The following is a 24,744-nucleotide window of genomic DNA, read 5'->3' on the forward strand; positions in this document are numbered from 1 at the left end:
AATCTCATAGCGTTGTGGTCAGAAAAGATGCTTGATATGATTTCAATTTTCTTAAATTTACTGAGGCTTGATTTGTGACCCAAGATGTGATCTATCCTGGAGAATGTTCCGTGTGCACTTGAGAAGAACGTGTAATCTGCTGTTTTTGGATGGAATGTCCTATAAATATCAATTAAATCTATCTGGTCTATTGTGTCATTTAAAGCTTCTGTTTCCTTATTTATTTTCATTTTGGATGATCTGTCCATTGGTGTAAGTGAGGTGTTAAAGTCCCCCACTATTATTGTGTTACTATCAATTTCCTCTTTTATAGCTGTTAGCAATTGCCTTATGTAATGAGGTGCTCCTATGTTGGGTGCATATATATTTATAATTGTTATATCTTCTTCTTGGATTGATCCCTTGATCATTATGTAGTGTCCTTCCTTGTCTCTTGTAACATTCTTTATTTTAAAGTCTATTTTATCTGATATGAGTATAGCTACTCCAGCTTTCTTTTGATTTCCATTTGCATGGAATATCTTTTTCCATCCCCTCACTTTCAGTCTGTATGTGTCCCTAGGTCTAAAGTGGGTCTCTTGTAGACAGCATATATATGGGTCTTGTTTTTGTATCCATTCAGCAAGCCTGTGTCTTTTGGCTGGAGCATTTAATCCATTCACGTTTAAGGTAATTATCGACATGTATGTGCCTATGACCATTTTCTTAATTGTTTTGGGTTTGTTTTTGTAGGTCCTTTTCTTCTCTTGTGTTTCCCACTTAGAGAAGTTCCTTTAACATTTGTTGTAGAGCTGGTTTGGTGGTGCTGAATTCTCTTAGCTTTTGCTTGTCTGTAAAGCTTTTGATTTCTCCATCAAATCTAAATGAGATCCTTGCCGGGTAGAGTAATCTTGGTTGTAGGTTCTTCCCTTTCATCACTTGAAGTATATCATGCCACTCCCTTCTGGCTTGTAGAGTTTCTGCTGAGAAATCAGCTGTTAACCTTATGGGAGTTCCCTTGTATGTTATTTGTCATTTTTCCCTTGCTGCTTTCAATAATTTTTCTTTGTCTTTAATTTTTGCCACTTTGATTACTATGTGTCTCGGCGTGCTTCTCCTTGGGTTTATCCTGTATGGGACTCTCTGCGCTTCCTGGACTTGGGTGGCTATTTCCTTTCCCATGTTAGGGAAGTTTTCGACTATAATCTCTTCAAATATTTTCTCTGGTCCTTTCTCTCTCTCTTCTCCTTCTGGGACCCCTATAATGCGAATGTTGTTGCGTTTAATGTTGTCCCAGAGGTCTCTTAGGCTGTCTTCACTTCTTTTCATTCTTTTTTCTTTAGTCTGTTCCGCAGCAGTGAATTCCACCATTCTGTCTTCCAGGTCACTTATCCGTTCTTCTGCCTCAGTTATTCTACTATTGATTCCTTCTAGTGTAGTTTTCATTTCAGTTATTGTATTGGTCATCTCTGTTTGTTTGTTCTTTAATTCTTCTAGGTCTTTGTTAATCATTTCTTGCATCTTCTCAATCTTTGCCTCCATTCTTATTCCAAGGTCCTGGATCATCTTCACTATCATTATTCTGAATTCTTTTTCTGGAAGGTTGCCTATCTCCACTTCATTTAGTTGTTTTTCTGGGGTTTTTTCTTGTTCCTTCATCTGGTATATAGCCCTCTGCCTTTTCATCTTGTCTATCTTTCTGTAAATGTGGTTTCTGTTCCACAGGCTGCAGGACTGTAGTTTTTCTTGCTTCTGCTGTCTGCCCTCTGGTGGTTGAGGCTATCTAAGAGGCTTGATGGGAGGCTCTGGAGGTGGGTAGAGCTGACTGTTGCTCTGGCAGTCAGAGCTCTGTAAAACTTTAATCCACTTGACTGTTGCTGGGTGGGGCTGGGTTCCCTCCCTGTTGGTTGTTTTGCCTGAGGCAACCCAACACTGGAGCCTACCCGGGCTCTTTGGTGGGGCTAATGGCAGACTCTGGGAGGGCTCACGCCAGGGAGTACTTCCCAGAACCTCCGCTGCCAGTGTCCTTGTCCCCACGGTGAAACAGAGCCAGCCCCCGCCTCTGCAGGAGACCCCCCAACACCAGCAGTTATGTCTGGTTCAGTCTCCCCCAGGGTCACTGCTCCTTCCCCTGGGTCCCGATGCACACACTATTTTGTGTACGCCCTCCAAGAGTGGGTTCTCTGTTTCCCCCAGTCCTGTCGAAGTCCTGCAATCAATTCCCACTAGACTTCAAAGTCTGATTCTCTATGAATTCCTCCTCCCGTTGCCGGACCCCCAGGTTGGGAAGCCTGACGTGGGGCTCAGAACTTTCACTCCAGTGGGTGGACTTCTGTGGTATAAGTGCTCGCCAGTCTGTGAGTCACCCACCCAGCAGTTATGGGATTTGATTTTACTCTGATTGCGCCCCTCCTACCGTCTCACTGTGGCTTCTCCTCTGTCCTTGGATTTGGGGTATCCTCCTTGGTGAAGTCCAGTGTCTTCCTGTCGATGATTGTCCAGCAGCCAGTTGTGATTCTGGTGCTCTCGCAAGAGGGAGTGAGAGCACGTCCTTCTACTCCGCCATCTTGGTTAATCCCTCCAGAAGCTTTTTCTCATTTACTCTTAATTACAAAGGCAGCCTAGCTATTCTGTCAAGTTTCCTGTACTTCATTAATTTTAATAACAAACTTTCCTGGTTTGTACAACTTCCTGAATTCTTAGAGCTGAGATTATTGTTAATTTCCATCACAATGGTAGGTTCCAAATGTAACAACTGAAGTAATATGCTAAAGGATTACATCTTTCTTCTCTTCAAAATTCTGCCTTATCTTTGTGACTTAAACCGGAGAAAAGAATCACAGATGGGTAATTATTATTTGGAATAGGTGCTTCTATTTATATGTTAATGTACTATATTTTTCTTAACTGCCTTTTTTTTTTTTTTTGCTCCATATATACTTATTTTAAAAATTACATAGAATAAAATTCACTCTTTTTTTGGTGAACAGTTCTGAGTTTTAGTAGAAATATAGATTCATTTAAACATCATCACAATCATGGTACAGAACAGTCTATCACTCCCCAAAATTTCCTTGTGGCCCCTCTTTCAAGTCAACTCCACCCTCTACCCTCAAACTCTGGCAACCACTGGTCTGGTCTTTATCCCTATAGTTTTGCCTTTTCCAGATGTCATGTAAATGGAATTGTTTGAGTCTAGCTTCTTTCACTTAGCACATTACCTTTTAGATTTTTTCATTTTCTTGTTTGTATCTATAGTTCACTCCTTTTTATTATGGACTAATATACTATTCTGTAAAGTGCCATTGTGTGGGTGTAACAGAGTTTGTTTATCCATTTACCAGTTGGACATTTGGGTTACTTCCAGTTTTGGTGGTTATTGAGTAAAGCCACTATAAACATACACTTAGAAGTTTTTGTGCAAACATAAGTTTTCATTTTTCCTGGTTAAGTACTTAATAGTAGGATTTCTGGGTCATATGTTTAACTTTATAAGAAACTGCCAAACTGGTTTCCAAAGTTGCTGTACCATTTTCAATTCCTACCACTATATTTTATTTTAATAAAAAATATGTAAATGTGACCCACTTAAGTACCCTTGTTATTTACAGAAAAGTAAATAATCAAGCAACAAACTGATAATTTTGTTCTTTCTGTTCTTGTGTTGCTCATAGAAGACTTTAAAATCAGGCACAGAATTTGAAATTTGATGTGGTAAGCAAAAGAGAAGATTTTTTTTTTCAAGATGCATCCTTTTTAACTGATGGAAAAGAGCTTTATAGATCATAGTGAGTTTTATACCCTTTGCCACTTGTGTGCTTTTTCTCATCTTTATCCTACTTTGTGCACCGGGGTCCTTCATGAGTTACCTTGTTGCTAGGGTGGGAAAAGAAAAATTACATTAACAGCTTGTACAGGAAAATGAAATAGTAATAGAGGTATTTGCTCAGCAAATATTTACTGAATGCCTACTAAGTGCTGGAAACTTTTCTGGATTCTGGGGATCCAGTAGAGAGCATAAAAGAGCAAACAACAACAAACAACAACAAAAAAATCTCCTTTCTTCAAGAACTTTAGTCTACTGATAAGTGCTAAGGAAAACTCACACAGCATGAGAAGAGGAAATAAAATTTTGGTGGAGTGGAGGCCATTATTAAGTTATATACTTCTGATTTTATTGGGCCGAAGCCATGGCTTGTTTTTCGTTTGTTTGTTTAAATAAACTTTATTTTGGAATAGTTTTAGATCTGGCAAGGTTGCAACAGTAGTACAGAATTCCAGTATATCTCTTACCACATTTTCCCTAACGTTAACATCTTTCATTACCACTGTACATTTGTCAAAGCTAAGAAACCAACATTGGTACATACTATTAACTCAACTCCACGTTTTATTTGGGCGTCACTGGTTTTTCCACTAATGTCATTTTTCTGTCCCATGATCCAATTCAGGGTACCACACTGCATTTAGTCATTATATTTCCTTAGTCTCCTCTAATCTGACAACTTCTTAGTCGTTCCTTGTTTTTTGTTTTCTAATGACCTTGAGATTTATGAACAGTATTGGTTAGGTATTTTGTAGAATGTCCCTCAGTTTGGGTGTGTCTTATGTCTTTCTCACGATGAGACTGGAGTTCTGGGTTTGGGGGAAGAATACGACAGAAGTGAAGTACCCTTCTCATCATGGCATATCAGGAGGTACATGCTATGAACATGACTGGTGATATTAACCTTGATCACTTGGTTAAGGGTACTGCTTGTCAAGGTTTCTCCACTGAAATGTTTTTCCCCTTCCATACTCTATTCTTTGGAAGTGAGCCACTAAGTCCAGTCCACAATCGGGGGGACAGGGTAAGCTTTACTTCTTGGAGGGGAGGACATCTACATATATTGTTTAGAATTTTTCTGAAAGGAAGATTTGTCTCTTACCCCTCATTTATTTATTTATACAATCATTTATTTGTATTACTGTGGACTCATGTATATTTATTGTATACTTTGGGTTATGATTCAATACAGGCATACCTTAATTTTATTGCACTTTGTTGTACTTCGAAGATATTGTGTTATTTACAAATAGTTTTGTGGCAACACTGTGTTCTACAAGTCTGTTGATGCCAATTCCCAACAGCATTTGCTCATTCGGTGTCTCTGTGTCACATTTTCATAGTTCTTGCAATATTTGTTATGGTGATATGTGATCAATGATCTTTGGTTTTACCAGTACGACTCACTGAAGGCTCAGATGATGGTTAGTGTTTTTTTAGCAATAAAGTATTTTTTAATTAAGGTATATATATTGTTTTTTAAGATATAATGTTATTGCACACTTAAAAGACTACAGTGTAATGTAAACATAACTTTTATATGCACTGTGAAACCAAAAATTTGTGTGACTTGCCTCATTGTGATATTCACTTTATTACAGTGGTCTGGAACCAAGCCCACAGTATCTCCAAGGTTTGCCCATACCCATTATTTATTTTGTCGCTCAACTTGTTCCAGCTTTGGCCTTTGGGAACTCTTTCAGGTTGGCTCCATTTCCCTTTGACATACCTCCAACCTTTTGTTTTGGGCACTTGGTTGGTTTCTGGTACTACAGGATATTCCAGGCTCATCTTGTATATTCTTTGCCCCAGCCTTAGAATCAGCCCATTCTTCAAGAAGCCCTATTTCTTTTCATTGGAGAATGGTATTTAGAAGCCAAGATTTGGGTGCAGGTATACTCATTGCTACTGGAGTGTCAGCCAGTCCTCATTTTATTTATTAAGATATTTTTAAAGTCTAAATTTGAAAATTATACCAAAGAAGTAGCAGGTCAGAAGTAGAACATACCCTGACTTAGGAAATTACGAAGTGAAAATTTTCTATGGCTATATTAAGCCCAGCTTTTGGAAACAAGCATTCCAACAAAAGTATGCATTGGGTTATTGTATTTTATTTAAATAATATATACTTTTAAAGGTATTTTATATATACATTTCAGTATGCAATGAGGATAAAATAGTTTCTGTTATTGAAATTTTTGTTTTAAGCTTACCTTAATATTAGCATCCTTATCACTTTGAGTGGAACAAATGATTTGTTTCTTTTAACTTGGTAAAACCTTTAATCCTTTGTTCATGTGAATTGTAGGTGGAAATTGGGAATTCTATTGCTAGGTTTCTCTTGGGAAAATTGACATCAGTTTTAGTCCATTTCACTTATTAATCAGTCTCTTTTCGAAAGTAAGATTTTTCATATTTGGGGTTTTAGTCTAATTTAGACATTTTTTGCTTTGGATGTTTAAGCCACAGGAATAAGTAAATGGTTTCAGCAACCCAAATATGGTTGATTTGGTATATACAGCAGTCCCCCTTGTCTATGGTTTTGCTTTTCACAGTTTCAGTTACCCTTGGTCATATGTGGTCTGAAAATATTAAATGGAAAATTCCAGAAATAAATATTTCGTAAGTTTTAAATTGTGTGCCACACTGTTCTGAGTAGTGTGATGAAATCTGGTGCTGTCCTGTTTTGTCCTGCCTTGTCCCTGTCCTGGGCATGAGTCATACCTTTGTCCAGCCTTAGTAGATATCTCGGTTGTCAGACCCACTGCCCAGGCATCACAGAGCTTGTGTTCTGGTAACCCTTATTTTCCTTAATAATGGCTCCAAAGCGCAAGAATAGTTATGCTGGCAATTTGGATATTCTCTTACTGTGCCTAATTTATAAATTAAACTTTATCATAGGTATGTGTGTATAGGGAAAAAAAAAAAAACATATGTAGGGTTACTATCCACAGCTTCAGGCATCCACTGAGGTCTTGGAATGTATCCCCCGAAGATAAGGGGGGACTACTGTTTTTCTCTTTGGTCATCAGATTGGAGCAAGTTTTAAAAGTTGAATTAAACTTTAAATTGGGAGTTAAAGTTAATTTTGGAAAAAAACATTAAAAACTTGTTTAAAATTTAAAAGTGGGTAAGAGTATAATTTGCTCTAAAGAACAAGATAGTCCATTGCTTTAATTCTGTGTTTTTGTTTTTGTTTGTTTTCCTTTGCAGAGAATGTAGCTGGTCACTACATTTCCCCCTTTCATGATATTCCTCTGAAGGTGGACCCTGAAGAGGTATTGTTTTAACTTGTTTGGGGCATGAAAATATGTACTTCTCGTATCACCATAAAATGCTTTTTGGAAGCATCTTGAAAGGAAAGAATGTGGTCGGAAGCTGAGAAGGGCAACGGAGTTATCATAACAGGATTATAAGCCTCCTTCGTGAATTAGAATTTGGATAAGAATAGGATTCTTCCAGGAGGACTTGGGGAGAAAGAGATGTTAGTAGTCGATAAAGCTTAGAATTTGGTCAGAAATAAAGATTTAAGGTATAGAATTTAAGAGGTTAACAAGAGGCTTACTTTAAGTAGTAGTAACAGTAGTAGTAGAAGTAATAACATTTGTGAATTATTTTGTTTGCTAGCCACCATGTGAACATATGCACATGGTGCATAAATAAAATAACATAAAATAAAACATTTAAAAATAAAATAAACATAAAATAAACATATTTTATTTAATCCTATGAGTTGCTATTATCATCTCTAAGGACACCGGAGCTGAAGGCATGTTATTGACTTGTCTAAGGTCACACAGCTGGTAAGTGCCAGAACCAGGTTTTGAACTAGCATTTCTGACCACAGAGTTCATGCTCTTTAACTACTCTACGAGACAGATGCTAGAAAGATAAAGTTGGGAAGATCGTAGTCTTTGAATAGTTATTCTTTTAGAACCTAAAATTACTTGACAGGTGTGAGGGTGGAAGAGATGTAAATCAGGTCAGAGGGAGATCTGCTGCTGAAGGTGGAACTAAGAGGGGCTCGGAATATTGGAGCCTTCCGAGGACTCGCCTGACTAGTTGGCGAGATGACATAATTGGTAGTGGATGTTAGTAGTCACTGTGACGTTGGAAGTTCTTTCCTTAAAATCTGAGTAGTTACAATAATTGGCTTACTTCATCTGTTAAGTAAGTAAGCAGGACTATGTTCCTGGTTGAGATTCTATGGGGCTAGTTAGTGGGCTGGGGTTTTCTAGAACTGTGGGGAGATCAGTGTGAGGGCAGAGGCAAGCGGGAAGCTGCTTCAGATGCAAGGCTGGTTTGACCTTTTTGGTGTTACCTCAGGGGCTGAATGTCAGGCATCATCCTAAGGTTCTGGAACGCTGGAGTAGGATTTATGCTGCCTTGCAGCCCTTCACAGGGCTGGACTGTCCATAACGGTGGCAGCGGGGAGAATAATAGCAAAGATATATTGAGTGCTCCTAGTGCTTAGCCAAGCACTGTGCCCAGAGCTTGACCTGCATTATTTCAAAATGTCCCGGGCTACTATTATCATCCTTATTTTGTTAATGAGGTTAAGTACCTTGCCCATGGTCACAGATCTAGTTTGTTGTGGAGGTGAGATTTGAACTTAGGTGCTCTAACTCCACAGGCTGTATCTGTTTTTTTTTTTTTTTAAACATTTCTTCAGGCTTTATTTTAAATGATAGCAGGTTTGAGGTCAAGAAGACAATAGATGATGGTGACTTGATATAGTAAAAAAAAAAAAAAAAAGCAAAAGGAAAGGTATTTTATTCTAAACTATTATTTACAAACACATTTAAAACTATAGTCATTTCCTATAATGTCTGTAGAATTTTCTATAAATAATTTTCCCAGAAAGAGCGAGGAAAAGGATGCTCGGCAGCAGGGGTACCCTTTTCTACAAAGCCTGTATCTTAACTGCTCTTGTGTAATTCTTCTAGCTCATTACTTCTGAGGAGTATTCAGCTACAGGACAAGGAGTCATGTAATCTGGAGAGAGAAAGAAACCAATGAGAGGGCAGAAAGAACTCCACAGTACTGTGTGTGTGTGAATGTGTGTATGTGTATGTGTGTGTCCATGTGTTTTGTTTTGTTTTGGCCAGTGAGCTATCCAACCTAGATATCTCACATCTCCCAAAAATTCTCTTTGATTTTGGCCAAAAGTGCGTGCATTCATCTATTTATTTATTCATAGACTTATTCATTCAGTAAACAGTTATTGCATGCTTATTATGAGCCTGACAGTATTCCAAGCACTAGAGTTGCAGTGGTAAATAAAGTGAATATAGTTCCCACTCAGCTGGAGGAGACTAACAACCTGAAAACAAACAAGTCAATCAGATAATGTTATGTGCTCGGAAACGAGAATAGGGTAAGGAAGGTAGGAGTGAGTGGTGGGCGCTGCTTCAGGTGTACTGTGACAAAATCTTTATACCTAATAATACCTATACAGTAACAGTGATGATAATAATATTCGGAGGAATCATGTAGCAGGTAGGGGTGGAGGTGGAACAAAGAGTGGGCTTTAAACATCCCAGTGGGCATGATATTCTGCCTAAGGAGGATGGGTTTTGGGGAACATGAGATTTGGGGTTATGAAAAATTGAGGATAGGGCAGGACAAAGTAGAACAGGCTATACCGGTGAATTCTGGGCCTTTTGGAGACTGGTACACACAGCGGTTATGTAAATAGGTTTCCCTCGTTCCCAGTCCTAATGGTTAGAATGGTTGCACCTTATAATTTGGGTGGTGGTATTTTAGGAACAGAAATAATGTTTCCGGGCCGATTTGGAATAATTGTTTTTCTATTAGTTTTTGTTTCCTCCACTAGTTGTTTGGGTGTGTAAAAGTTACATATAATGTGTGAGCATTTGTGAATGGCATAATTTTTCTTCTCAACCCACCACATACTCTTAATTTAAAAGTGCTTGATGGAGGCCTAGTAATCACACCTTGGTGGAAATCACAGGCAGGAGGTGCAGCCGAGTACTTTCATGGCTTGTTAGTCACACTCCCTGGAGTTTCATTTCAATAATGAAATGACTGTTTTAAGCATAGTCACTGGAAACTGCCAGTCTTTCCTTAAAGACTGAACAGAGCCTTTGCTTGTTTTATAAAAACTAGGAAAATATACTTGAAAGAGATTTAGCTTTTCTGATAATTTGTTTTATGAAACACTTTGATGCTCATGCACTGGGGATGCAAATGCTGAGAGAAAAATGAAGTGGGCATTTGGTGGATTCTCTATTGAATCAGGTTTCTGGAAGCCTCTGTAGTGGAATGTTTATTCAATACGCATATTTTCATTGCTTTGCAGTCAATGCAGCTGTATTCTTTCATCAAATATCACAATCATAAATACGTTCTTTTTTAAATTGAAGTATAGTTGATTTACAATGATTCAGGTGTACAGCAAAGTGATTCAGTTTTATATATATATATATATATACACACACACACACACAATATATATATTCTTTTTCAGATTCTTTTCCATTATAGGTTATTATAAGATATTGAATATAGTTCCCTGTGCTATAGAGTAGGTCCTTGTTGTTTATCTATTTTATGTATAGTAGTGTGTATCTGTTAATCCCAAATTCCCAATTTATCCCTCCCCCTCTTTCCCTTTTGGTAACCATAAGTTTGTTTTCTATGTCTGTGAGTCTACTTCTGTTTTGTAAATAAGTTCTTTTGTATCATTTTTTTAGATGCCACATGTAAGTGATACCATATGGTATTTGTCTTTCTCTGTCTGTCTTACTTCACTTAGTATGATGATCTCTAGTTCCATCCATGTTGCTGCAAATGGTATTATTTCATTCTTTTTTATGGCTGAGTAACATTCCATTATAGGTATATACCACATCTTCTTTATCCATTCATCTGTTAATGAACATTTAGGTTGCTTCCATGTCTTGGCTATTGTAAATAGTGCCGCTATGAATATTGGGGTGCATGTATCTTTTCGAATTAGAGTTTTTGTCTTTTCCGTAGATATGTCCAGGAATAGGATTGCTGGATCATATGGTAGCTCTATTTTTAGTTTTTTAAGGCACCTCCATACTGTCCTCCATATTGGCTGTATCAATTTACATTCCCACCAACAGTGTAGGAGGGTTTCCCATTTCTCCACACTCTCTCTAGCATTTATTATTTGTAGGCTTTATGATTATGGCCATTCTGACCAGTGTGAGGTGGTACCTCATTGTATTTTTGAATTGAATTTCTCTGATAACCATCTTTTCTTTTATAGGAAAATGGCATTCCTACAAAGAGAGCACGAAATGATGAATATGAGGTATATCTAAAGGTTTTTATTTGTGTGTCTCACTTACATTGTCTTTTAAAGACCTTGATGATAGTTTGCATTTGTAAAATGATTCTGAATTATTCTCCCTTGCAAAACTTTTGTGTGCATTCTGATGTTTTTCTTCTTCTAGTAACTCTTTAAGGCAGCTAGGGACAATATTACCATTTTACTTTTTTTCCCTTGTGGTAAAATATACATAACATAACATTTAGCATTTTATTTATTGTACACTTTTTAAGTATACTTTAAGTGACATTAAGTACTTTAGCATGTTGTGCAACCATCACCACCATCCATCTCCAGAACTTTTTCATCTTCCCAAACTGAGACTCTGGACCCATTAAGCAAAAGCTCTCCATTCCCACTTCCATGCAGCCCCTAACCACTATTCTACTTTCTGTTTATGAATCTGACTATTCTAGGATCCAGGAACAACTCTTTTGGGGGTAGAGAAGAAAAAAAAAAAGTTATACCAACTATATGCTAAAATAAATACATTCTAAATCAATCTTTCAAGTATGTGACTGTCAAACTTTTAATATTTCTTGGCTTAGGATCAGAACATTTGACATATTTCTTGACTTAGGATCATCCCATTTCTTGCTGTTGATACCTTTTTATCTTGCTGCTTCCAGGCAGCTTTTCCTGCCACTTCCTTAGCCTTCTTTTCCCTTTCCAACCTTACTGCTATCTAGTCTCTCGTCTGGCTGAAACTTATGACCCCAGCCTTTGAATCCACTTCCAAATATAGCTGTGGGGCTGTTTAATTCCTGTCACCTTTGCCGGCCCTCCATCTTGTATTTTCCTAAACTAGTGTTTGTCAAAATGGTCCTAAGCCATCTGCATTGGAACTGCTCAGGGCCCTTGTTAAAATTTCTGATTCCTGGTCCATTCCATATCTACTAAATGAGAATCTCTGCTCGCTGGGGACTGGCTAGTCTACATGCTTAACAAGTGTTCCAGGGCATCCTATACACCTAAAGTTTGAGAACCATTGCTCTAGATGTTGGGTGAATAGACATTCAGGGGCTCAAGTCTTTATAGGTTCCTAGAGACTTTGAGTGTTAAACTGGAAACAGTTGTTTCAATGGGAGAAATGTATTCTGAGTACACACAGCCAACTTAACATTTAATTCTTAGTTACATAGTTTGTGTGTCAGAGACTACCTGATTTGAGGATTTTTTGGTTTTGTTTTATTTTATTTTTTTAATTCTCTCCTATTTCCCCCACCCCCTAGGCCCTGGCAACCACTTTTCTACTCTCTTTATATGAATTCGGCTTTTTAAAATTTTTAAGATCCCACATATAAGTGATGCCATGCAGTATTTGTCTTTCTCTTTCTGGCTTATTTCAGTGAGCATAATACCTTCCAGGTTCATCCATCCTGTCACGAAGGGCTAGATTTCCTTCTTATGGTTGAATAATATTCCCTTGTATGTATACAACATCTTTATTCATTCGTTTGTTGACAGGCCCTTAGGTTGTTTCCATGTCTTGACTATTGTGAATAATGCTGTAATGGGTGTAGGAGTGTAAATAGCTCCTCAGTATCCTGTTTTCATTTTTTTTGGATATATATACCAAAGTGGGATTGCTGGGTTATATGGTAGTTCTATTTTCAATTTTTTGAGAAACCTCCATACTGTTTTCCATTGAGGCTGCACCAATTTACATTCCCACCAACAGTGCACAAGGGTTCCCTTTTCTCCACATCCTTGCCAATACTTGTTATTTCTTGTCTTTTTGATGATAGTCATTCTAACAGGCATGAGCATCTATCTCATAGTGGTTTTGATTTGCATTTCCCTGATGGTTAGTGATGCTGGCCATCTGTATGTCTTCTTTGGAAAAGTGTCTATTCAAGACCTGTGCCCATTTTTTAATCAGATTGGTTTTTTGCTGTTGAGTTACATGATTTCTTTATATATTTTGTATATTAACCCCTTAACAGATATATGACTTGCAAATATTTCCTTCCATTCCATAGGTTGCCTTTTCATTTTGTTGATGGTTTTCTTTGCTGTGCAGAGCTTTGTAGTTTAATGTATTCCCATTTATTTGTTTTTGCTTTTGTTGCCTTTGCTTTTAGTGTCAAATCCAAAGTTTATTTGATGTTTTAAGAGAAAGAGGATAGAAGAGTGATTTCCTCTCATTTTTTCCCCCAAGTATGTAAAATCTACTGACTGCTTTTTCGTCTTTTTTTTTTCCCCCCTGCAATAAAAATAGAAGGGAAAAATAGAAAGAAAAGAACTGAAGGAGGAAGTAAATGCTCCTGACCCATACTCAACTTTCTGAATTTGAAATGTGTCCCCTTGTATCTTTGTGATTTTCTAATAAGTTTCAGCAGGCCATTTTTGGTTTGTAATTAACACTAATCTTAGGATAACCAGACTAACATTGGCTTTAAAAAATTACAGGTCGTATGCATTTTAGCCAGAGAGAAGAAAAACAGGCTGGAAATACACTCCTAGTGATCAAGAACAAATGATGAGGGAGAGTGTAGTTTGCAGGCTTAAAATTCAAACCTGATCCATTGTTCTTTTGGCCTAATTCAAGTCTCTGTGAGTGCTTTTGGTAGGTGTCGTTGTGTAAAAGGATTGTCACTAGCTTTGTCTTCTCTGTCACCTCTGAGTATTCATCTGCATGCATTTGTTCTCTTATAGCCAGACTTTCAGGGATGAATAAATTATGTGAACATCTGCCATTTCCTTAGGTTTTTCTTTTTAACAGCTACTTCAGACATATTTAAACAGGTGCTGGGGTACCTCATGAAAGAGCATAGAAAATGAAACATAACAGCAGGCCTGTGTATAAGGTTGCTAAGATAGGTATGAGACATACTTCTAAGGAGCAATTGTTGAGAATTCATTCTCGGCTTTGTTCCTTATCTCGTTATGAGTATGCAGTTTTGTCACTGGTAAACTTTAGTCTTATCTAGAAGAACTTACCATCATTACTTTTGTGGCTTGATTTATATTTAATTGTATAAATGGCATTCTTTGAATTAATAGCATTCATGTTTCACTGAGAAAGCCCCAGATATTGTTTAACAGTGCTTTAAACCAGAGGTTCTCAACTCTGGCTGCATATGAAAATTGCTTGGAAAGCTTTTAAAAATAAGCAGTGCCCTGGCTCCACCTGAGAACCATTGAATTCAAATATATAGGAGATGGGGCTCTAAAAATCTTTTTCTTTTTTTTAATCGGTTACAGCTCTCCAGGTGATTTTGCTGTGTGGCACAGTTGAGAATAAGTATATTTAATCACTGCTTCCCAAATGATCTGTGGTGAAGGACAGTTTTTTTGTTTGTTTATTTCTAATCTGTTGTGAACTGATACTTTAAAAAAATACAATCAAAATGAATTATTAGAAAAGTGTAATTCAAGTGCCAAATTTTTATTATTAGGTCAACAGTCATAAAAAGTACTCTGTCAGATTGTTATAAATGTTCCTAAATGAACCAGTAACAGTCAGATTACAGATTAGCCCTGGTCCATGACCACACTTGGAGTAGGACTGTTTTAAAGTATTGCTTTGATAAGTTGTTGGTTACTGATATCAGAATGGCATGCAAGTCAACTTTACCTGTAAGACTTTCTCTTTGTGAGGCTGTTACTGTAGGAAATTATTTTTACTCATCACTGATGTAGAGTCTCCTTTGTTTTAAGTACTCTGCAAAGTTCAGAAATGCTAAAAAGAAGCAGTGGTCCTTTTATAACTTTAGGGAACCAGAGATCACTAGATATGCAAGCTAAGCTTTAAAACTCTTTGTAAGCTTTATAACTACCTATACCAATAGCCTTAATTTTATATTATGATCATAATAACTTAGATTTAAATATTATTTTATAATTTAAAAAATACTTCATAATTGTCTGTATTTTCATTTAAAATATGTAATTCATCTTCACAACAACCTTGTGTGGGGTGAGGAAGGAGATTATCCCACTTACTTTGTAGACTGGAAAAGTGACACATTCAGCTCTCATTCCTATTTTAGCTGGAAAATAAAAATTGAAACAAGTTTCCTGGCTCCATTCTGGTTCTTTCACTACCCTGCAAAGGTATTTCCAGAAATGTAGCAACTCCTAACACTGTACGGTAGTGGGCAAGTGACACGATCAGGTTTAAATTCTGTTGTGTTTTAAACAACTTCTCTAATTTTTTAGAAGGAATTTAAGGCATAGGGAGACATATGATGCAGACGCTCAACATTTTTTGTGGGAAAAAAACTAAAGCATTCTCATGCAGGAGATATGTGAAAAGATAAAGGAAGGCAAAATTTAAAATTTTTTCTCTTTGTTGTTTTTTTAAATTGCAGAATTTGTTTAATATGGTTGTAGAAGTACCTCGGTGGACAAATGCTAAAATGGAGGTATGGATATAGCCTATTAATATCAAATGGAAATGATAATAATGATATAAAAACTTGGTTTCAAGTTGTTTGCCATAATATTTTGAAATTGAGATGGTTGGCAAACTTCTTTATAATTAAAACAATGGAAAATGTTCTTGTGAACTTATTTTGAATCTAATTTCAAAAAGGAAAATATTATTCAAAGCTGAATTTACACTTTAAAGAAAGTGTTTTCCATTTTTGCCTCCCTAGTTTGTTATACACGTATTTATTTAATTTTCCTTGACTCCTCTGTCTTTGAAAATGACAAATATTTTCAAGATTTTCTTAAATAGATTCTGAGATGTATTTTGTTCATAGACACAACTGAAACATATTATTTGGGGCTGATGATAATTTTGGTTTCTCAGGACTTAATTTTCCTTTAGATTTTATTTTAGTCTGCTAGGAATGAAAGCATTTTGCTGGCCAATTCTTGGTTTCTGAGCACTTTCTAAGAGCATCTGCTGTTCCCCTGGTTAGCTTTTTTTTTTTTAAGTTTTTCCGTGAGACATGAACCTATCAAGAACTTCCCTTTTGCTTTTCAGAATTTTATGATTTCATCTTCAGTTCGGTAAGATCCCTTATAGTTCCGAGTGAAATTTAATTTATGGTACTTAGTTTGTTTAGTTATTTAAGCCTTCTCCTACAACTTTGGTTGTGATGGCAAGTATTATTTCAAGTGTTTAAGGATTGTTATGTCAGTATATATTTCTCAGATTTTATATTTGGAGGATTGTCAGTACCTTCACCAAGTCCTGGTAGTATTTTGTTGTTGTTGTTAATATTTTAATAGGAAAAAGTAAAGATATTAGATTCTTCTTTTGTTCTTGCTTTAAATACAATGTTTTATCATTCTGGCTACTCTCTACCTCACTTGGGTATAGGATCAAGATTCTGTGAGATTCTGCCTAATTTAAGCAGTGTTTATTCATTCAAACATGGCTTCAGTTATTTTTTATATACTTTATAGGATAGTTTTTTTTTTTTTCTTTTTGCATGGCAATTTGGATATGTTTGATTGAAAGGTAACCTTGGAATGAAATCACTTGGTGAAAATCTTTAAGTTAACTTTATTTTAAGATTGATGGTAGAAAGTCCGAGATTAGTAACAAAGAACAAGTTGATTAATCCTTATCCTCTTGCCATTTCAATAAGCTTTCTTATTTGTGTTAGAAATAATGAGTTCATAAGTAATAGAGTGCCTAAAAATATAGTCTGATGTTTCCTTTTCAGACAGTTTTTTTAATACAGAACGGTAAATTAGAAACAAGAACTGGCTTAATTTATTTTAAAGTGTCTTTGATCAGTAAGTTGGATTATGAATACTTAGTCTGATAATGGCAGATTTAAAAAATACTATTTGAATATAGGATTAATCGTTTCTTATCCCCCATCGCGCTTTGTTCCATGACCTGCTTAGATTGCCACAAAGGAGCCATTGAATCCCATTAAACAAGATGTAAAGGATGGCAAGCTTCGCTACGTGGCAAATATCTTTCCTCACAAGGGTTATATATGGAATTATGGTGCCCTCCCTCAGGTAACATTTTTGTTATAATGGTAAAACTTCTCTGTCTTCTGAAAAAATTGCCTTGTAAATCCTGTGAACTACTTGAATTTAAATTGGTTCTGAGGACATGTCAGTGTGAGAGATTTGTGAATATAAATTTTTTTAATGTGGAGTTTTATTGTATCAGTAAATTTTTTTTTCAAAGTATATATATGTCTGTACTCAAGTTCTTAGAGTTAGGTATATAGAACAATCACATTTGGCATTTTGAATGCATTTCTTTTTCTGGGCTTGGCTATTAAGAGTTGGTGAAAAATGTTTTATCTCCTTTATCTGCAGTCATTTCTTTGGATATGACAAGTTATGGTTTTATATACATTCATATATGACAGCATGAATTTTGTTTTTTAAATTTTAACAGATGAACCTTTTAAATTGTTACCTCTTTCAGAACTCATTGTGAATTGAATAAAGCAACTTAATTATATACTGTTATGAATTTATAATTTTTAAGTGGGAAGCAATGGAAACAATGACTAAGTAATGGTAAAGCAGCATTCCTATTAGAGAGTAACACTATTTGCTTTTCTTCCTTTCTTCTCCCTTTTTGTTTTCTTCTCATGTTTCCTCACTCCTGGGAAGTGGTAACTCCTTCCAGATAATTTAGTGAGTAAAACTCAGAATATGCAGATTCAGAAGTCTAGGTTTGGGGACATAGAGAAGCATCTGCCTTTATGTTTATAAAAGCCATTAGAGCATCTGTCTATCTGAATATTTAATTTTGATTATTTAAATTTTATTTATTAATTTTAATATTTTGCATGAAATTCCAAGATGCTTTTTGGAAAATATCTGAGAAAAGGAGGTCTTGCTTTATCCAACTCAGAGAAACAGCTGCCCATGTAGAATAAACATTCACAGGAAAAGAAAAAAGAAAAATGTTTTCTAAAGACTCAGGCTGTCTTTGATGCAGTTAGACCACCCAAGTAGATACATTCTTGGTTAAAACAGGCATTTCTAACATGGTGTGCTAAGAATGAGGATGTCTGTTGAAACCAAGAAGGCAGGTTTTCTGACTCCCCAGGTGCCTAAGTAGACATCCTGTTTGACCTAGCCGTGAAAGAGCAAGAATATTTTTGTTAAGCTTGGGGGATAGGTCTGTACGAGAAGACATAGATGAGGGGAAGGCCAAAGAAGCCATTGAATTAGAGAAAGACAAAAACAGAGCCATAAAAAGTATGTATTTGTTTATTTCATTAAACATTTATTAAGGATTTATGTGCTAAGCTGTGTATTAGGTGTTGGGTAAACAAAGAAAAATGAGAGATACGTATAAGGTCAAGGCAGCATAATAAGTGACTAAGAATGTTGATTTTGGAGCCAGCTTGCCACTTCCTAGTAATGTGACCTTGGGCAAGTCCCTTTTGTCTTTTGGTACCTCACCCTCTTTATCTGTAAAATAGAGATGATAAAGTACCTACTGCACATGGTCCTGTTGAGGTTAAATGAGTTATTGCACGTTTATGTTAGAATAGCACCTAATAGATAGTGATCACATTATTATTACTGTTGGTACTTTTATTATTATATGGTCTTTATATAGTCTCTTGGGGGTGGGTGATCATCAACTAAACCAGCGGTTACAGTGGAGCATAATAGATGCTACAAACTCATCTTTTGTAGTTTATCTATTTAAAGTCCTGACAAATTTTTGTGCTCCTCTGGATGTGTTTGAATGTGCAAGATGCTCTTACTGCTATTATATTGGTCTGTTAGGTGCAGTGGTTCTTATATTAGAGCAGAGTTCAACTGCAGCTGGCTCTTTGCCCCCTGCCTTCACCACTGCCTACCGAAATTTTATACTCCACCTAGTATCCAAAATACCATTTTGCCCATAAGAGAACCTTTTAATGGTTTCCTATTGCTAAAAGGATCAAATAAAAAGTTCCTAACATGGCTCCTCAACCCTTCATGATGTGGCCCTGCTTCTCCAGCCTCGTTTTGCAACCTTTGTCCTTCCTCACTTCCATCCCACCACAGCAGCTTCTTCAGTGTTTCGAGTGCCCCTTGGCGTTTCCACACCAGCCCTTCCTTCACAGAGCTGTTTATTCATTCTATACACATTTTTTGAGTATCTAACGTTTGCCAGGCCATGTTCTAAGTACTGGAGGTAAAGCAGTGATAAAAGGGACAAAAATTCTTCTGGGACTTTTATTCTGGGCAGAGAGACAGACAAAAAAAAAAGTAAAAATGTACAGTACATCAGATAGTGGTAAGTGTGTTAGAGAAAAATAAAGCAGGGAATGGGGCTGGGGTGTGTTGGGATTGTTGCAGTTTACACAGGGAGAAGGCCTCAGTGAGGCGGTATTATCTGGGGCGGGAGACCTGAAGAAAGTGGGAAGGTGGTTATCTTAGTAAAGACCTGAGGAAGTGAGAGCCATCCAGGGCCGTCTAGGGGAATTCATCAAGAAACAAGTATAAAGGTCCCGAGGTAGAAGGAGGCCTCGAGTGCCTGAGTAACAGAAGGGAGGCCAGTGTGGCTAGAATGGAAGTGAGGAAGAGGAAATAGACCTGTATTCTCTCTGCTGTTTTCAACCAGAGATCTTTACTATCTTTTTACACCCAAACTGATGTTGTAGCGTGTGTGTGTATGTGTGTGTGAGTCTTCAGCAGAAGAATGTACTATAGACTGCGTAGAAGTGAAACACCAAACAAAAATAGCTGTATAGATTCATGTTTATAAAAAGTTGAAATTCGGCCAGTTGTTGATGGGCAAGGTACTGTACCCAATATCTCTTTGCTTCCTTGTCGATGTTAAGACAGAGTGAGCCTGTTAAAATGAGAGCCAGCCCCCGGTTCCATTTACGTTTTTGATCTCGTGTCTAGCTTCTCCTCCTGCCCCCTCACCTCCACACTGGCCTTCTCACGACTGCTGAATACTCCAGGCACACTCCTGCCTCAGGCCATCACACTTACTGTGTCCTCCAGCCCGGGACACTCTTTCCCAATGGTCTCATGTCCTGCCTCCTTAAATGTTTGCTGATCAGTTACCTCCTTCATGATGTCTGCCCAGAACATCCTTTACAGTTTTAACCCACGTACTCCCATTCCTCCTTCCATACTTTATTTTTTTTCCCTTTTCCATTACACGAACCAACTTCGGACATGCTATATAACTTATTTATTATGTTTATTGTTAATATCTTTTAGCTAGAATGCAGGCTCCATGAGGGCAGGGATTCTGTCTGTTTTGTTCACTGATGTCTTCCAGCTGCCCAGCTTAGTGTCTGGCACCAAGTAGGTGATCAATAAATATTTTGGGATGAATGAATCCATGAATGCACGGTGTATGTTGCATTTGCTTCGTAGGCATGTGTGGGTAATTGGATTTTGCTGTTCTCTTACGATTTGTCTTGTAACAGCAGGAAGTTTGTGCAGAGCAGTTACCAAGCCAACCACGCTTGGAAGAACATTGAAGCAGCAGAATACTGTTTAAGTAGCAGCCTCTCCATTTAGCTTGTGATCCGTCTGTGCGCCCTCATTTCAGACCTTCATCTGCCTAGACTGTTTAACCCTGATAGCTTCCCTTGCACCAGCAATAATGCCTTCCTCAAAGTTTGAGTTTGGACTGGGCAAGAATCATCTTTGTTTGTCTTCCCCCAATTGTTCATATTTCCCACATATTATTCAAGTGTAATAACTTTCTGCGTAAATATTTAGAGGACCTGTCTGAATAATGTTAAAGGACTAGAATCACTAACTTCAAGATTTCTTCAGTCTTAATGTAATATCATTGTATTTATTACTTTGAACTTCGTTATAAATTTGGTTCAAGGACCCCAAGTTTCATTTAGTACCGCTTCTTAGCTTTATAACCTGGGACCAGTGACTAAATGTCTCTAGGCCTATTTGTTCATCTGTATCATCCTGCCACCTACCCCACAAGGTTATTGTGGATATTGAATGAGATGATCAAAGCAAGTTTAGCCCCGTAGTGAGTGTTCAATAGTATTGTCTCGGTGATGACACTGTTGCCACTGATTGATATTAGCTGCTAATAGTAAGTAGCTTTTGCTCCAAATTGAAGCTGGTGAAGTTCAGGTAGTGGTTGAGTAGATCTTACTTCCTTTGATTTGATGATAGGAATTCTGATTGATCAGGAAGTAGTTCTCAAGAAGCATCTGTATACCCAGCTCTGTACCATTCAGTGATTTTTTTGGAGAGACTGAAGCACCAGCTCATGGTGATTACAGATGTATTGGTTAATATTTGTAAGATTGTAAGGTAATGATCTCAAAACCTTCATGAGGATGAGTAAGGTTTGTTTTAGGCTAGATCAATAATCTGTGTATTCTGATTTTTTTTCATAGCTTTATAGCCATCCTTTGTATGAGTTTAGCATTATTTGTATTTCTCTTGATAGGTTTTTAAACACTTTTTAAAGCTTTTCGTGGGTCCCTGCTAAAATTTTTCTGTATACTTAACATATATACATATATACTACTAAGTATATGCCTATGAGTCAGATTGCTAAGTTCTGAGTTACATACCTATTTACTTTACTAGGTATTCCCAAATTGTTTACAAAAGAAGTTGTAATAATATATACTCCTACCAGTAGTAGTAGGGTTTCAGGTTTCTTACATCATTACCAGTATTTAGCATTATCAGATTTTTTAAGTTTTTGAAATAGCATCTCATTTTGGTTTTAATTTGTATTTCTCTGATCAGACTGGGTATCTTTTCATATACTTGTAAGTCATTCATGTTTCCTCTTTGAATTACCTGTTCCTGTCTTTGACCCATGTTGTATTGCATTGCTCTTTTTCTTATTTAACTGTAGAAGTTATTTCTAAATTCTGGATCTGATCTTTTGGCACTTTTGTGAAACAAATATTAAGATTTGGAATTTCCTCTTCTGGATATTTCTTTTCTAGCCTGACTGTGCTTTTCTAGTTGTTTCTCTGCCTAGTTAGATACTTAAAGCTTCACTCGAGGGCATAAAGTTTTAAATTTGTCAAGATTTCCTCTCCTAGTGATTGTTTGAAATTATACTATATTTTCAATTTAAGTTAGAAGTCATTTAGTATGACTCTCTTTTTGTAGTAAAAAACTGAGCCCTAAGGTATAGAGTGTTAAAGGCAGGACTAGAGATGTAAAGAACTAGTATGGTATTTTTTTCTGGTGAGGGAAATCATGAACCACTGGCCCTAAAATTGACAGCATTGTTATAGCTTAAGAATTTTGCCTGTATGTACTTATTTCCTCAAGAGAAGGAACTAAATTGATAGGTAATGTTGAAAGTGGAGTTTCTGAAGGGAATGTAGACCAACGAACCAATCAAAAAACAGAAACACTCACAAAAACCAAATGGAATACAACTTATATGAAGACAGTTTTTGTGTCAGTACAAGAAAGGACTTTTGTAAATATTAAATCTGACCAAAATGGGCTAAGTTATCTCATGAATTTGTGAGCTTCCTGTTCACTGGTAGTATTTATGTAGATTATGAATGACCACTAACAACCATAGAATTCAGGGCTAGGAGGTATCTAGCAATTGTCTTATTTAAGCCATTCTTTTTATAGGTGAGGAAACTGAGGTCTGGATGTTTTGGCCAAGGTAGTTTGTGGCTAAAAACTATCTTCCTTCAGGCCGGAGTGACTTCTAGCTTATCACATTTGTTCCCTTCTGAGGGTGGGAGTGAGGTTAAGGAAGGTTCAAGAAAGGATTACTGCTTTAGGAAGGAAGAACCTCTCAGATATTTTCTGATTCTGCCTCTGGGTTTTCTAATTCCACTTATACTTCGCTTCCATCTTGGTTTCTCCAGCACATTAAGATTAATTTTGTAGCATTTGTGACAAATGCTACACCATTTATCAGCATGGTGTTCTTCAGGGTATTGACTGTGTCCTGTTGGTTTCTGTTCCTAACTCCTGGTTGACAGTAGGTAATCAATAAATAAATACTCAATGAATGGATGCCTGGTAATAGAAAACAAGAAGCAGTAAGGGCAACAGTAGGAAAATATACTTAGGAGATTCTGAGAGTAAGAGAATTTAAAAGAAGAGCATCATGAATAAGGTTATATCTGAAAGTAATTGCCATTCAATTACCAAATATTTGTTATCAAAATCTGGGCATCATAACATAATTTTTAATAGCATGTGTTCTAATCCCATTGCCACCATTTAGAATCTGAGCTTGGCAAGTTTAAACTCTGTGCTGCAGTTTACTTATCTGTACAATGGGGTTAATAATGGTACATTCTTCATGGGATACATGTATGTATATATATGTGTGTGTATATCACTGGGAAGGTATCTCTCACCTATAATCAATATGTAAGGTTAACAGTTATTTTTATTATCCTTATATTTTATTAGTAATGCTAGCATTTGGGGTAATGAAATGTTGTTAGTCGTGGTTTACTGATTTTGCTTTCTGGTAAGGATGGGTCAGTTTATTCCTGAATATGCTATAATTATGATCAGAAGGGAAATACTAGAGCTTATCTAGGGCTTAGCTGTAAATAGGGTTCATTTTAAATTATCTATATAAAATTAGAGGAGCCAAGCTTGGATAATCTGAAATTCTAGGTAACATTCTTGAAATGACACATCTTATAAATCTGAGAGAAATAATTTCAGGGAACTTCTACAGTTCCATTTAGAATCAGCTAATTATGGAGCTTTTGGGGAAGGATAGTGCCTAAGGGATATTTAAACTTGATAACAAATTTCCATTATGCTGTTCATTTATAAAAATACTCAATGTATATAGTTTATAGCCAACAGGGTATAATCTTTTTAGTAAACTAAAGAGTTGACATCTTTTCATGGTTTTGTCAAATTTTCGAGATTTGATGACAAAGGTAGAGGATTTTAAAAATGGAATGAAATGGGACAAAAATGGGTTTTTCTTTCGTAGATACTTGTTCTTTGGTTTATGAAGGGAAAACTGGGTTTGTTCTAGTAGAAGTTACTTAGAGTATAGGAAGTTTATTTTCAAACCTGGAAAGCCAGACCCAATGCTGTTCCATGTCAGAGGAAGCAGTGAGTAGTGGAAGCAGCAGTCCAGACAGTTAGTGGAAACAAGGGCACAGACAATGGGAACACCCGAACTGAAGCTCTAAATAAAAGTGAGCATGAATTTAGACACTGACTGAACTTGGAAGAAGAGTGTGTTTGTAAACGCCACCCACTTTCAGACGTGATTATACAGACAAATGAGAGACAGAAGGGAGGAAATAGTATGAATCTGTTTTAATTATTATGATGCTTAGGGGTGTACTGGCATGTTGGCATTGAGCCTATTTAATTTCTGAGAATTTTTCCCTCGGATTATGGCTATCTGTAAAACTTCATGGACATGTGGAAAGATTAAGATACATTATAGAGAGTATTAACCTATATTCCACCCACGCCCTTCTGTTTTTTAGACTTGGGAAGATCCCCATCGAAAAGATAAGAGCACAGACTGCTGTGGAGATAATGATCCTATTGATGTTTGTGAAATAGGCTCAAAGGTTTGTTTCATAGGCTGTTATTCTAACATATGTTCAACTTTATTCATGCCATAAAATTTCAGTTCTCTTTGGAAGGCACCGATTCTTCAACTCTTCAAAGTTCTAGCCTATTTATCCCTCTGATATCAGTTCTTTTTTGTATCTTTACTTCCTTCTCTTAAACTAGGGGTTGGTAAACTATA

General features: G+C 36.7%; 1 protein-coding gene across 3 annotated transcripts in view; it reads left to right on the forward strand.

The window, feature by feature from the left end:
* The window catches only part of PPA2 (inorganic pyrophosphatase 2), a 91,068-nt gene that overhangs the window by 15,522 nt on the left and 50,802 nt on the right, over positions 1–24,744 (forward strand). Inside the window, exons 2-6 of one of the 3 annotated variants that reach the window (XM_061191194.1) lie at positions 7,019–7,083; positions 11,067–11,111; positions 15,446–15,499; positions 16,944–17,063; positions 24,476–24,562. In XM_061191194.1, coding sequence (XP_061047177.1) covers positions 7,019–7,083; positions 11,067–11,111; positions 15,446–15,499; positions 16,944–17,063; positions 24,476–24,562 — 371 coding nt within the window. The remainder of the gene's footprint in view (positions 1–7,018; positions 7,084–11,066; positions 11,112–15,445; positions 15,500–16,943; positions 17,064–24,475; positions 24,563–24,744) is intronic. The other 2 variants (XM_061191196.1, XM_061191195.1) reach the window with 2 other exon arrangements.

This window comes from Eubalaena glacialis, chromosome 5 (assembly GCF_028564815.1).
Source record: "Eubalaena glacialis isolate mEubGla1 chromosome 5, mEubGla1.1.hap2.+ XY, whole genome shotgun sequence".
Classification (NCBI taxonomy): Eukaryota; Metazoa; Chordata; class Mammalia; order Artiodactyla; family Balaenidae; genus Eubalaena; species Eubalaena glacialis.